The 14,303-nt window shown below is 38.7% G+C and overlaps 1 protein-coding gene across 1 annotated transcript in view; it reads left to right on the top strand.

Moving 5' to 3' along the window:
* The window catches only part of C9 (complement C9), a 56,435-nt gene extending 42,351 nt beyond the window's left edge, over window positions 1-14,084 (top strand). Inside the window, exons 9-11 of the mRNA XM_025924942.2 lie at window positions 1,283-1,461; window positions 12,450-12,681; window positions 13,651-14,084. Coding sequence (XP_025780727.1) covers window positions 1,283-1,461; window positions 12,450-12,681; window positions 13,651-13,676 — 437 coding nt within the window. The 3' untranslated portion in view covers window positions 13,677-14,084. The remainder of the gene's footprint in view (window positions 1-1,282; window positions 1,462-12,449; window positions 12,682-13,650) is intronic.
* Window positions 14,085-14,303: the final 219 nt, after the last annotated feature.

Genomic DNA, 14,303 nt, shown 5'->3' with positions numbered 1-14,303 from the left:
CCCGGCTCAAAACTCCTAATCCGCCTTCGTCCAATGAGTCAAAAGGTATAAACTTCCAGTTATAAGATAAATAAGTGCTGGAGATGTAATGTACAACCTGATGACTGTAGCTAACAGTGCCGTGTGATATACTGGAAAGTTGCTAAGAGAGCAGAAACTAAAAGTTTTCAGCCCAGGAAAAGATAAATTGTTTGTAGCTGTACGAGGTGATGCAGGTGGTAATCATTTTGTGATATATGTGTATGGCAAAGCATTCTTTCTAAGTAGACCTTAAACTTTTACAGTGTGTCAACTATATCTCAATAAAACTGGGGGTGGGGGGGAAGTAATTCCAACCCATCCTTAACATTCAACCAGTGCATAACTTTTTTAAAAACATAAATATCTTTAGTATAAATGTTGCTTGTGTTGTTAATACTTAGCAGATTTACAAGCATGAGATAGTGCTAGAGTGCTCAATTTTTACTCTAATCAGAAATCCCTGAGAATATTTTTGGACATACAAATGCTTGAGACTTCCCTTTAGAGAAGCAGCTGATAGTGGGGAGGCAGAGAGAGAAAAGCCTAGTGTTTTTAAAAGCATACCAACCACTAACATGTGGCCATGATAAGAAACCACTGATGAGTGCAAAAAAAAAATTGAACTTGCCATCGAAAGTCCTAATTTCAATATTTGACCCTCAGGCTAGTCTTGGGCTAGTCACTCCACCTCTCTGAGTCTCAGTTTTCTCATCTATAAAAATGAAAAAAGATAAACAAAAATCTTCTTGAAATTCCTTCCAGCTCAAAAAATTTACAACTCTATAAGATTCACAAAAGTGTGTTAAAAGTCTGGAGAGAGAAACTGAAGGAGAGAGGAGTAGGAATTTAGGATGGAAAAAAATTTTGTTTTTCACCTGATTCTTTTTTACACTCTCTGATTTTTTTTTCGTAATATTAAATTAGTATGAAGCAAAGTTATATAAAATGTAATTATGAAGTAAGTCTTAAAACAAAAAATTTCTAGTACATCCCAAAAGTCACGTTTAGTTCCCACGTATGCATGGGCATAAATGATGAATTTGGAATCATCAATGTATCTAAATCATCATTTTTTTTTAAGACAACTGGAGTCTACAATTGACTACTAATAAAACTTGCTCTTGGAGATTTTGGGTGAAAAAATTATATAAGTAAAATTCAATAAATATATTAGACTATACTTTTTGAAAAGGTTCAATAAATGTTGGTCAAATGTCACAGAACTATAAATGTTTCACTTATATCCTCTTTCTCTTCTCAGTAAACATCACTAGTGATAACCTTATAGATGATGTTATTTCACTCATAAGAGGAGGAACCCAAAAATATGCATATGAGCTGAAAGAGAAGCTTCTCAAAGGAGCCAAAACGGTTGATATGACTGACTTTGTAAATTGGGCCACTTCCTTAAATGATTCTCCAGTGCTCATAAGTCAAAAAGTAAGGGATGTTTATTTTCTTTTTTTTTTTTTTCCTATTCTATAAGGTCCAATGAAAATTTTTATTTATTTATTTTTAAAGGTAATAATTTATTTTTATTTACATGCATATAATCATAAGCTTTTTATTTTTTTTATTTTCTTAATATGAAATTTATTGTCAAATTGGTTTCCATACAACACCCAGTGCTCATCCCAACAGGTGCCCTCCTCAATGCCCATCACCCACTTTCCCCTCTCCCCCAGCCCCCATCAACCCTCAGTTTATTCTCAGTATTTAAGAGTCTCTTATGGCTTGCCTCCTTCCCTCTCTGTAACTTTTTTTTCCCCCTTCTCCTCCCCGCCCTGGTCTTCTGTTGAGTTTCTCAGGATCCACATATGAGTGAAAACATATGGTATCTGTCTTTCTCTGTATGACTTATTTCACTTATTTCACTTAGCACAACACTTTCCAGTTCCATCCACATTGCTACAAAAGGCCAGATTTCATTCTTTCTCATTGCCAAGTAGTATTCCATTGTATATATAAACCACATCTTCTTTATCCATTCATCAGTTGATGGACTTTTAGGCTTTTTCCATAATTTGGCTATTGTTGAAAGTGCTGTTATAAACATTGGGGTACGAGTGCCTCTATGCATCAGCACTCCTGTATCCCTTGGGTAAATTCCTAGTAGTGCTATCGCTGGGTCATAAGGTAGATCTATTTTTAATTTTTTGAGGAACCTCCACACTGTTTTCCAGAGCGGCTGCACCAGTTTGCATTCCCAGCAACAGTGCAAGAGGGTTCCCGTTTCTCCACATCCTCGCCAGCATCTATAGTCTCCTGATTTGTTCATTTTAGCCACTCTGACTGGCGTAAGGTGGTATCTCAGTGTTGTTTTGATTTGTATTTCCGTGATGAGGCGTGACGTTGAGCATCTTTCATGTGCCTATTGGCCATCTGGATGTCTTCTTTAGAAAAGTGTCCATTCATGTGTTCTGCCCATTTCTTCACTGGATTATTTGTTTTTTGGGTGTGGAGTTTGGTGAGTTCTTTATAGATTTTGGATACTAGCCCTTTGTCCAATATGTCATTTGCAAGAATTGTTTCCCATTCCATCGGTTGCCTTTTAGTCTTGTTGATTGTTTCCTTTGCAGTGCAGAAGCTTTTTATCTTTGTGAGTTCCTTCATTTTTGCTTTTAATTCCCTTGCCTTTGCAGATGTGTCAAGTAAGAAATTGCTGCAGCAGAGGTCAGAGAGGTGTTTTCCTGCTTTCTCCTCTAGGGTTTTGATGGTTTCCTGTCTCACATTCAGGTCCTTCATCCATTTTGAGTTTATTCTCGTGAATGGTGTAAGAAAGTGGTCGAGTTTCAGGAATGTTTATTTTCAAATAGAAGACTTTAAAATTTTCTTATTAAATGTAACTGTTGGTTCAGATGAACGGTTAACTTCTTCTGAAAGAGATGTGAGCATTCAAATGCACTCCTATGTCATCCCTGGAAAGAAGCGTGACATAGAGGAAAGGCATGACGTGTGGCATCACACCAGCCCAGGATGAGTTCAGCTCTCTGTCCTTCTCTAAATGTGTAAAGTTTTCTGACCTCTGCAATGCTAAATTCTCCGGGGCTTCATGTTTATTTTGAGGATTTAATAAGATTGCTTGTGTAGAGCCTGTAGCACAGACTGGCACCAAATAGGTGCCCAAGAATTGTTAGTTCCCTTCCATCTGCCCCTGGTTGTCCCTTGCCATCAGGTGGCATCATACCACCACTTCCAACACAGGAGAATATTTAAGGGCCTTCTTGAAAGGGAAGTGCATGAGGTCTCAGAAAATAAGACCAAGGGTGAGCGGTTCTTATGGTCCAGAAATTCTTTCTTTTTTGTATCTTGATTATAGTCTTGAGTTTATAAACCCATTAGTACTTATTTCTAGGGGAAACACACTGCATTGTAATCATAAAGATATAAATGCCAGTGTCATTTAGCCCCATCATTCTTCTCCCCAAACTAACTAAAAAGAGTAAGTGTTTTCCTTTATTCCATATTTGTTTTCCTACTTCCCTTTATAGCTTTCCATTTTCCCTGTGTGTTATAAAATTTTCCCTCAGGTCAAGTTATCTTTTACCTCAATTTCAGTTTGATTAACTTGAGTTACAGTCATGTTGGCATTTTGATAGGACTAGTTATTAGAGATTTTTGTCACTTCATCCCATTTTATTGTCCTTAAAGAATGAGTGAAGCTACCAAAACCATCTCATTTATGAGAGGGAAGAAGTCGGAAACTGGCAAATTGTAGTCTTTTCCTTTTAGATTGCAGAAATCTAGCCATTCATAAATGTGCTGACATATCTATGAAACTTCAAATATTTTGCCCCATAGGTAGGACAAAAAGGGAGAAAAGATTGGCCAAATTTGCATGTCTATATGTGAAATTAAAGCCAGAAGAGATCCTTTTTGTTTTATAATGTTTAAATAATATTTATTTGAAATAATAACTATTTGAAACTCAATAAAAATAGATCTGTCAGAAAATCTTAAATAAGAATTAATTTGGAAGATGTTTACATCCAGATGGACACAAATTGTCTTGTCTTCTCATCTCTAAATTCAGCTATCCTTGTATGGATCCAAACTTGTTCCCTGATCTTAATCATAGTCCAGTATATTCTAGAGCCAATTTATTATTTTTTTTTAACGTTTATTTATTTTTGAGACAGAGACAGAGCATGAACGGGGGATGGTCAGAGAGAGAGGGAGACACAGAATCGGAAGCAGGCTCCAGGCTCTGAGCCATCAGCCCAGAGCCCGACGCGGGGCTTGAAGTCACGGACCGTGAGATGGTGACCTGAGCCAAAGTCGGACGCTCAACCGACTGAGCCACCCAGGTGCCCCTATTCTAGAGCCAATTTAAAGAATCTCAAGTAAATAAAGCATCTGCTGAAGATTTACTACTAGATTTACCAGAACTATTCAAAGACCTTCATTAACTCTATGGGACAGTCCTGCTGGCTGGATGCAAAGTATAGTTTATCCTATTTTCAAGGGCAACTATTGACTCCAGATATTTATTTATTTATTTGTTTGTTTGTTTGTTTGTTTGTTTATAGCAAGTGGGGGGGGAGTGCAGAGGGAGAGAGAGAATCTCAAGTAGGTTCCACACCCAGCATAGAGCCCAACCCAGGGCTCAGTCTCATGACCATGAGGTCATAACCTGAGCTGAAATCAAGACTCAGACACAACCAACTGAGCCACCCAGGTGCCCTGACCTCCAGGTTTTTAGATTAGTAGGCATTCCATCTAAAATACCTGTATAACCTTCTTTATTCATACATGGGAAGCCTGGACTTTTCAGATCAATATTCTACCTAAGAAAATGGCAACAATAGTGAGTCACCCAGCAACCACTTTTTAAAATTTATCTTCTTGTAGATAAAGTTCAGAAAATAGTTAAAATATTGTGTTCTTTATTGACTTTGCATGACTTTTAAATCCCTAAAGAGATATGAGATATAGTGTGGTTTGACCTTGAAATAGATTCCAAGTTATTTTGATTTTATAAATGCAGTAGAAGTGGTTTTTTGTTTTTTGTTTTTTGGTTTTTTTTTTTTTTTTTTTGGATAATTAGAAGCTATTCCATGAGGTAATTAAGCAATCTATAATCACTAATTAATTCTTTGGTAAGTTGAAGCATTCAGTTTTCTATGGATGACACCTTCAAACATCAGGGATAGTCTTAAGAATTGATCCTTCTATTTAACTATTTAAAGAATTGGTGAAACCTCTTCCCACCCACACTCCCCACCACACTAAACTATTAACCAGCTTATGTTTAATTCTCTGAGCAAATGAAATCCATTATCTAGATATTTATGTTGCAAACAGTTTATCTTGGAGAAAACACTGGGAGGTTATATTACTCTAAAGAATTTCACAGAGATTTTCTAAGTAAAGCAGTTATATATAACACAACACAACATAACAGCATAATTTAATATATTTTTCCACACTAAACTAAGAAACAAATAAAATAAAAAATAAAGTAACTATGGCCATGCTCTATGAAGTAGAACCTCATGGCTCTGATTCTCCATTTGTCCGTGTGCTTCAGCAGACCCCAAACCTCTGTTTGAGGAATGTGTTGACCCAGCCCAAGAATTTTTTCTCAGCCCTTCTTCAGGCAGAGGAGAAAGAGCCTCACTTTCAGTATTCGCTTTTGTCAGAGTCTTCAACTTTCATGAAAGTATATTATTTCTATTTCCAGCTGGCCTGAATGTTAACACAACATTTCTACATTTTATCTCAACAGAATAGCTGAACTTTGGTTTCTTCTTAAGCTTACCACTACAAACTAGTTATAAAAATGTCAGTTGAGGAAATTACATTTATTAATGATTGCCTGAGAGATATAAAGTTTATTATTTCCTCTAAAGCAATAGCAGCAGAGATCAGTATAGCTAGCATGTAGCAAATTGGCTTCCTGTAAAGTTTTGTTTTTGCCAAGTTATATAACTCACTGCTTTATTTACTAAAAGGATGTTACATAATACAGTGTCTCCTTTATGAGAACTCATGGGAGATATTACTCTTTAAACTCAGTTTCATGGATCATTTTGTTTCTCTTGTGAACGACGTAAATATTTCTTAAATACATGTGACCATTAAATTCAGTTGTCTTACTTAGTGCACTAGAAAATATCCCCAAATTTGTGACCCACCTGATGCCAATGGGTCAGTCCTCCTAGCATGAATTTTGTGTTGCCTTTGCCTTCATCTTGCCTTTTATCCTCCGTCCTCCCTTTCTTGTTTCCCTCAACCAATCTTATGCACCCATATGTCAAGCTATATTGAGCACTTTCTGGAACAACCTAGGTAATAATGAATCATTTACCTGCCATTTTTGTTGTGCAATTCTTCGCAGTGAGGCATCGGATGTTAAAGAGCATAAGTATTTCAAGGACCTGTAGTCACGGTGCTCTGTGTTGTCCTCATTACAGTTATAAAGATGTAGTGAAAGTCAGTCCTAACTCACTTGTATAGGGATAAAAAGAACACTCATATGGGGCGCCTGGGTGGCTGAGGCAGTTAAGCCTCCAACTCTTGATTTCAGCTCAGGTCATGATCGCATGGTTTGTGGGCTTGAGATCCACGTAGGGCTCTGCGCTGACAATGCAGGAGTCTGCTTGGGATTCTCTCTCCGTATATATAAGAAACCTCAATTTACTTCATTTTATTTATTATTTTTTAATGTACTTCATTTTTAAACTATATTTCAACTTATTTGTATGTTATTAGCATGTTTCATGTTTCATGACTACAAATAGTAGAGAGATACAATTAGCTAGTGTAGGAGACAAAGGAGAACTGTTCTCTTAATTAATGGAAAGCCAAAGTTTATCAGAAAAAGACACTTCACCAAGTACATTTTCATTGTTCTTTGTCTTCTTGAGGGAGTTTTGCCTCCAGGGTTTGAGGCTTCTCTGAAATTATGGTCATTACATGACCTTCCTCTTTATCTCTTTGAACACTTTGTTTATGCATTTCATCCACATTGTAGTTTCCCCATGACCCTCTCTTCCTGTATCTTAGATTATCTGGCCTTGACTTTCCTTTAAAAGGTAAAACAAGATGAATGTCTTTTCCCAAAAATCAAAATAACTCTGCCACATGCTTATGTTGTTCATGCCAATGTGGCAATGTCTGTAAGAGGCTACTTTCTTCCAAATAAATATAACATAGTTAAAATCTAAATCCTATATACTAATTTATAAAAGAGTGTGCTGGTGAACATTTGCATTGACTGTGGAAGTTCTTGGTATATTCTGGATATAAGCCTAGTCTCAGTTAAAGGTATTATAAAAGATTTTTTTTCATTTGAGGACCTTCACCTTTCAATGATATTTTTTGTAACAGATGTTCTCCTTTTTACTTTTTATTTTGAAATAATTTTAGACTTACTGTAAAATGGCATAAATAGTACAGACAGTAAACCTGCAAAAATAGCACAGAGTTCACATGCACCCTATAACCGGCAGCCCCTGATGTTAACAACTTACACAACCATCGTGCAGTTAATCAAAATAAGAAAATTAGCATTGTCTAACCTACAGAGCCTATTTAAAATTCACCAGTTTTTCCCCTAATATCTTTTATCTGTTCCAAGATCCAATCAAGATCCCACACTGCAACTAGTTGTAATGGCCCCTTAGTCTCCTCGATTCTGGGACAGTTTCTCAGACTTTTCTCATCTTTCAGGACCTTGACATTTTTTGATGAGTCAGCTGTTATGTCAAATGTCCCTCAATTTAGGCTTAGAGAAGATTGAGGTTATCCATTTGGAAAGATACCACAGAAGTGACGTTGCGTCCTTCTCAGTACATCATATCAGGAATTATAATGTTGGTTTTTTTTTTTTTTATTTTGACATAGTCAAATATATATGTTTCCTTTCATTATAGTTAGTGCCATTATGTCCTGTTTAAAATCTTTCCCTAGGGGCGCCTGGGTGGCGCAGTCGGTTAAGCGTCCGACTTCAGCCAGGTCACGATCTCGCGCTCCGTGGGTTCGAGCCCCGCGTCGGGCTCTGGGCTGATGGCTCAGAGCCTGGAGCCTGTTTCCGATTCTGTGTCTCCCTCTCTCTCTGCCCCTCCCCCGTTCATGCTCTGTCTCTCTCTGTCCCAAAAATAAATAAACTTTGAAAAAAAAAATTCTTTAAAAAAAATAAAATCTTTCCCTACTTCAAGGTGTTGAAGATGCTGTTCTATATATTTTCTTGCAGAAGCTTTATTGTTTTGCTTTTACTTTTTGATCTACAATCAAACTAGATTTGTTTTTCTGTGAGTGATATAACCTTTGAAGTGACCTTTTAAGAAATCTCCTATGGGGCGCCTGGGTGGCGCAGTCGGTTAAGTGTCCGACTTCAACCAGGTCACGATCTCGCGGTCCGTGAGTTCGAGCCCCGCGTCAGGCTCTGGGCTGATGGCTCAGAGCCTGGAGCCTGTTTCCGATTCTGTGTCTCCCTCTCTCTCTGCCCCTCCCCCGTTCATGCTCTGTCTCTCTCTGTCCCAAAAATAAATAAACGTTGAAAAAAAAAAATTTAAAAAAAAAAGAAATCTCCTATGAATATCTCATTGTCCAAGAACAATTTCTATCATTGATTATATCTATTAAAATCAAATATCAGGGGCGCCTGGGTGGCGCAGTCGGTTAAGCGTCCGACTTCAGCCAGGTCACGATCTCGCGGTCCGGGAGTTCGAGCCCCGCGTCAGGCTCTGGGCTGATGGCTCGGAGCCTGGAGCCTGTTTCCGATTCTGTGTCTCCCTCTCTCTCTGCCCCTCCCCTGTTCATGCTCTGTCTCTCTCTGTCCCAAAAATAAATAAATGTTAAAAAAAAAAAAAAAAAATCAAATATCAGTCTACTTTCAAAGTGCTATGACTTTTTACTTAGATGATTTTAAGATCTACTCCATTATCTTTGTTTTTTTAGTAGTTTTACCCTGATATGGCTATGTGTGAAAAGAAAAAAATTATAGCCTTGCTTTTCATTAATGGGGTACCTCTGTATCTTCCACTGGCTTGTTTTGCTCTCAACCATTAGCTCTTCAAATATTGCTTCTTAAATATTCTCTCCTTCTGGGACTCAAATTATATGGATCTTTTCTCTTCTCCCCCTATCCATTTTTACTATTACTACTTTAGAGAGAGAGTGGGAGAGACATAGAGCTCCAGCATGGAGCCCAATGCGGGGCTTGATCCCACAATCCTGGGATCATGACCTGAGTCAGAATCAAGAGTCAGATGCTTAACTGACTGAGCCACCCAGTCACCCTGTCTTTTATGTTTCCTACCTTCTTTCTGTATTTCCCAATCTTTTATCACTTTATGCTTCACTGTCAGTATTTTCTCCTTACCTATATTCTAATTCATTAATTTTGCTTCTGTTGTATCACGGCTTCTATTTAACCAGTCCATAAACTGGCATATTAATGTCAACTTTATTTTTTTTAACATTTATTCATTTTTGAGAGACAGAGAGAGACAGAGCGTGAGTGTGGAGGGGCAGAGAGAGAGGGAGACACAGGATCTGAAGCAGGCTCCAGGCTCTGAGCTGTCAGCACAGAGCACGGTGGGAGGCTTGAACTCACAAACCGTGAGATCATGACCTGAGCAGAAGTCAGAAGCTTAATCAACTGAGCCACCCAGGCACCCCCAAAATGTTTATTTATTTGTTTTGAGACAAAGAGAGAGCAAGGGTGGGGGGAAACAAGAGAGAGAGGGAGACACAGAATCCAAAGCAGGCTCCAGGCTCTGAGCTGTCAACACAGAGCCCGATGTAGGGCTCGAACCCACGAACCTCAAAATGGTGACCTGAGCTGAAGTCAGACGCTTAACTGACTGAGCCACCCAGGTGCCCCTCATATCAACTTATAATATCTTTATTTGTTTATTTTTCCCAAGTCCTCTGTTTTAAAAAGTAACTTCTGGTTTTCTGCTACAATTGCTGATCTTCTCCCTTATGGTCCGACTCATGTAAACATAGCGCTTCAAAAGTCTGTCTGGTAGATCAAATCTTGTCATCCTCACAGCTCTGCTTTAGCTTCTAGGGTTTCTACTGGTTCTTGTTCATGTCACCTTGTTTCCTTGTGTACCTAGTTATTTTTATTAGGGGCTGAATATTACACTTTAAAAATTCTTCTAGGAGTAGCGTGAGGCCTTGGAATGATTATCTTTTCTTCCAAAGAAAATATATGTTTACATCTGGAAAGCTTCTGGGGTTACAATGATTCAAGATTTTTTTAATGCGAACCAGACTGCAGTCTCTGCAAGGCCACCCACTTCTGGCTCCCTCTCACTTCCAGGACTGTAGGGCTTTGGGTCCCAACCCAAAGCATGGCTTCTTTTCCTTTGCTGTCCCTGAATACCAACCTTTCCCCCCACCCCCACCAGCCCTGTGATGTGCTCCTTTACCTCAGTCCCTCTGCAGCCTGTTCCCAAATTAGGCAAATGTGTCAAAAGGGGACTGTGGCCCAAAAATACTAGGCTCACCTCCTTGAATTTCCACCTCCTCCCAGAACGTAGCCGAATATGTATTACCTCATTAACTCTCCAGGGCCTTCAAGCAGATTTTTAATTTTGGTTTTATTTGTCATTGCCCTCAGAGAAAAAAAGCTCAGTTGACATTATTCAATCCATCATTACCCACATGTAGTATTTTTGTTTTAATCTCTTTCTTGAGTCTTTGGATTCCAGTTCCTTTTAAATTTGTAGCCTCCTGTTTCAAAGTGCTATGCCACCCAAGGACCTCAGTTTCTAATGATTTATTTACTCAAACAAGTCTTTGAGTCACACAACTGAATTTGCTGATATAGACACCTTCTACATATGTTGTGGCTTTTCCACCATAAGAATTTTGTTGTTGTTGTTGTTGTTGTTGTTGTTGTTGTTGTTTTAGAGAGAGAGCTAGTGAGTGGGGGAGAGGGGCAGAGGTAGAGAAAGAGAGAATCACAAGCAGATTCCAGGCTCAGCGCAGAGCCTGATACAGGTCTCAATCCCAGGACCCTGGGATGCTCAACTGAGTGAGCCACCCAGGCACCCCTCCACCATAGCGACATTTCAAATTCTGTATGACTGGAATGCTCTTCTTTCTGTCCCAGCACCTCAAATCTCAGCGGAAGGGTCATTTTCTCAGGAAAGCCCTTCCAAGCTTCCTCGATTCAGTTGTAGCAACTATGTATTTGACCCCAGGAATTTATGCAGAAGAAACCATATTACTTCATTTTCTTTAATTCTAATTAAATTTGGTATTGAGATTCCATCCCTTTCTACTGCTGGAAAATTTATCCTTTAATCATTTGTTGGATGGGGTTCAGGGAGGTCTTATTGCCCAGATCAATACAAGAACCCTGATGCTTCAGTTGGGGAACTGGGAATATATATAATGTATATATTTAATCCACAGTGGTCACCCTAATAACCTCATTGTTCAAACTCACATGTTCCCTTGAAGTCAAGTGGTTCCAAGCCTTCTATGCCAAGATTGTACATGGGAGTCCCTGGCAAAACTGGATCCCTAGTCCTTGATCTAGGGACTCTTCTCTAGAGTCTCTCTAGGGACTCTCTGCCTTCTCTAGGGACTCTCTGCTTTTCCTCAAATAGCTGCCAGAGATCCAGTTTATGGTTTCTTGTCCCCTGAGGGACGTACTAAGTCAGGAGGAATCTCCTGCCTCAGTGGCATTCTTCTCACACCCTTTCTCCCAGTAAAAATTCCTCAGTGAGTTCAGGCTTTTATGGGTGGGGGAAAGCCAACAAAGAATTTGCCTTCAGGGGCTTTCTGATCTTGGCCTTGCACACAAAGCCCCAGTTTGACAAGAGACACTGGCTACCTGTTGGAAGAGAGGAGGAGGGGAAATGGCAGCATAAACAATTCACAAAATAATGTCAGTATGTTATCCTGAGAAAAGTTTAAGTCCATGATTGTCCATTTTTAAAACACATAGACCCATCCCATATAGTACCTATCATGGTTTCCATTTTATCTGTGTGATTATTTTAATATCAGTCTTCTTGCTTGCATAATGTGACCTCCTTACCTCCATAATGATCACAGAGATCATGCCTAGCTATGATCACTCCTATAGTCTATCAGCAAACGTCATACCTGCCAATAATAATCATTCAATAAGCCTTTGTTGAGGGGCACCTGGGTGGCTCAGTCGGTTAAGCGTCCGACTTCGGCTCAGGTCAGGATCTCACGGTCTGTGAGTTCGAGCCCCGCGTTAGGCTCTGTGCTGACAGCTCGCAGCCTGGAACCTGCTTCGGATTCTGTGTCTCCCTCTCTCTGACCCTCCCCCATTCATGCTCTGTCTCTCTCTGTCTCAAAAATAAATAAACGTTAAAAAAAAAAAAACACCTTTGTTGAATTAATGAACGGACAAATAATTCAGTGAATGGGACTGCACAAGCTCCATCAGTAGAAAAAGTTCTAAAATTAAATATTTTGCTTTCTTGTAGCTGTCTCCTATATATAATCTGGTTCCAGTGAAAATAAAAGACGCACACCTAAAGAAACAGAATTTAGAAAGAGCCCTTGAAGATTATATCACTGAATTCAATGTGAGGAAATGCAACCCATGCCAACATGGAGGTACTGTGATCCTGCTGGATGGAGAATGTCTGTGTACCTGCCCAATGGCATTTACAGGAATTGCCTGTGAAACCAGAAAAAACCCAAAAACTTCTCAAGGTGAGAGCAACTTATTTTATATCACTAGGGACAAAACTATGCATTTTGAGGTTACTTAATTTGAAAATTAGGTCTTAAACTAACGTGTATTAAACGTCTAGGCTATCCATGTAAACAGAGGATAAATAGTGAACACATAAAATGGACAAAGCAGACTTTATAGGTCTTTTAGCATGCAATTTTACATCTTCTACCTCTACATTTAAACAGAACTATTATTTTTTTAACTGTAATGATTGGCCCTTGAACAACATGAGTTTGAACTGAATGAGCCCACTTATATGTGGATATTTTACAGTATAGTACTATACATATATTTTCTCTTCCTTACAACTTTCTTAATAAAATTTTCTTTTCCCTAGCTTACTTTATTGTAATAATACCCTATATAACACATATAACATACAAAGTGTGTATTAATCAACTCTTTATGTTATTGGTAAAGCTTCTGGTCAACAGTAAGCTCTTATTAGTTAAGTTTTGGGAGAGTCAAAAGTTATACATAGATTTTCAACTGTGTGGGGCATCAGTACCCCTAACCTTTGTTAGCATTGTTCAAGGGTCAACTATAATTTTTTTAAGCAAGTAAGCAAAATTCCTAATCTCTCTAAAAGTCTTTTAATATTTTTCAGTGAAGGTTTCTTCACATGTTCTTATAAATACCCTTGCATAAGATGCACTTCAAAGTTGAATACCCAAGACCTATGTCTTTTAGGTTTGCTTTTTCAGATTGCAAGAAACAGATACAGACAATACAATTGCCTCCACAAGTACAGTTCGTGTTTATGAAGATCTGAAATATAATTTATCACTGTTAAAGATACAAAACCCTCTCAAGATATTCAAAAATTGCTGTAGCAACCTAATTATCTTGTTGTTAATACTGTAATAACACTGCCATTTTCATGACTCGGTTTCTCTCTCTCTTTATCACCTCTGCTTCTACTGCTTCTGACTATCTTTTCTCAGTGCCTTCTGCATTCAAAATTTCCTAAGACTCTATGGAGGATGTCATGGTACACAGCCCAGGTCTGCCTTCAGGATCAAGCACCCATCCCCCCACCTCCTATGAGTGTTACCTGCTGACATTTCACAGCTGAGTCTCTCTTCAGGAATTGCCCTGTAACAAGGGAGTGGTGCCCAAGATTATGCTCCCAATCTGAAAGAAGCCCATATCTGATAACTGGTCAATGTGGTTGGTATCTGATGGGCCGCCCCTCTTGCGTCAATTGGGACAGCTCTGGAGCACTATTCAGCTTTGGAGCTTCTTGTATGATTTGCTGAAGCCTCTGTTGCAAGAGCATTACAATTGAACTTCCCCTTATTCCCAGTTGTGCTACCCATACTCCTAACATATTTTCCCCCCAAAACACATGCTAATAAATCTATTGCATACAAACTCAGATGCTCGGAGTCTCTTTCCAAGGAAATGCTATCTGCTACAAAATCTGGTTGGGTCAATTGAATATTATTCCATTATCCAATACATAGTGTTCCGAATAGGAGGAATTTCTAATGATAGCATAAGCTCCTGGCCTTCCTTATGTCTGTTCTATATATAGCGGACTTTTGCCAAGGCACTGACTTTTGTTTCAAACATATATGGACACAGTAGCAGGGTC

This window comes from Puma concolor, chromosome A1 (genome assembly GCF_028749965.1).
Source record: "Puma concolor isolate L17-30 chromosome A1, mPumCon1.1.hap2, whole genome shotgun sequence".
In the NCBI taxonomy this organism is placed as follows: Eukaryota; Metazoa; Chordata; class Mammalia; order Carnivora; family Felidae; genus Puma; species Puma concolor.
The sequence above is the reverse complement of the archived record's forward strand: the minus strand, read 5'-3'. Positions and strand labels throughout refer to the sequence as shown.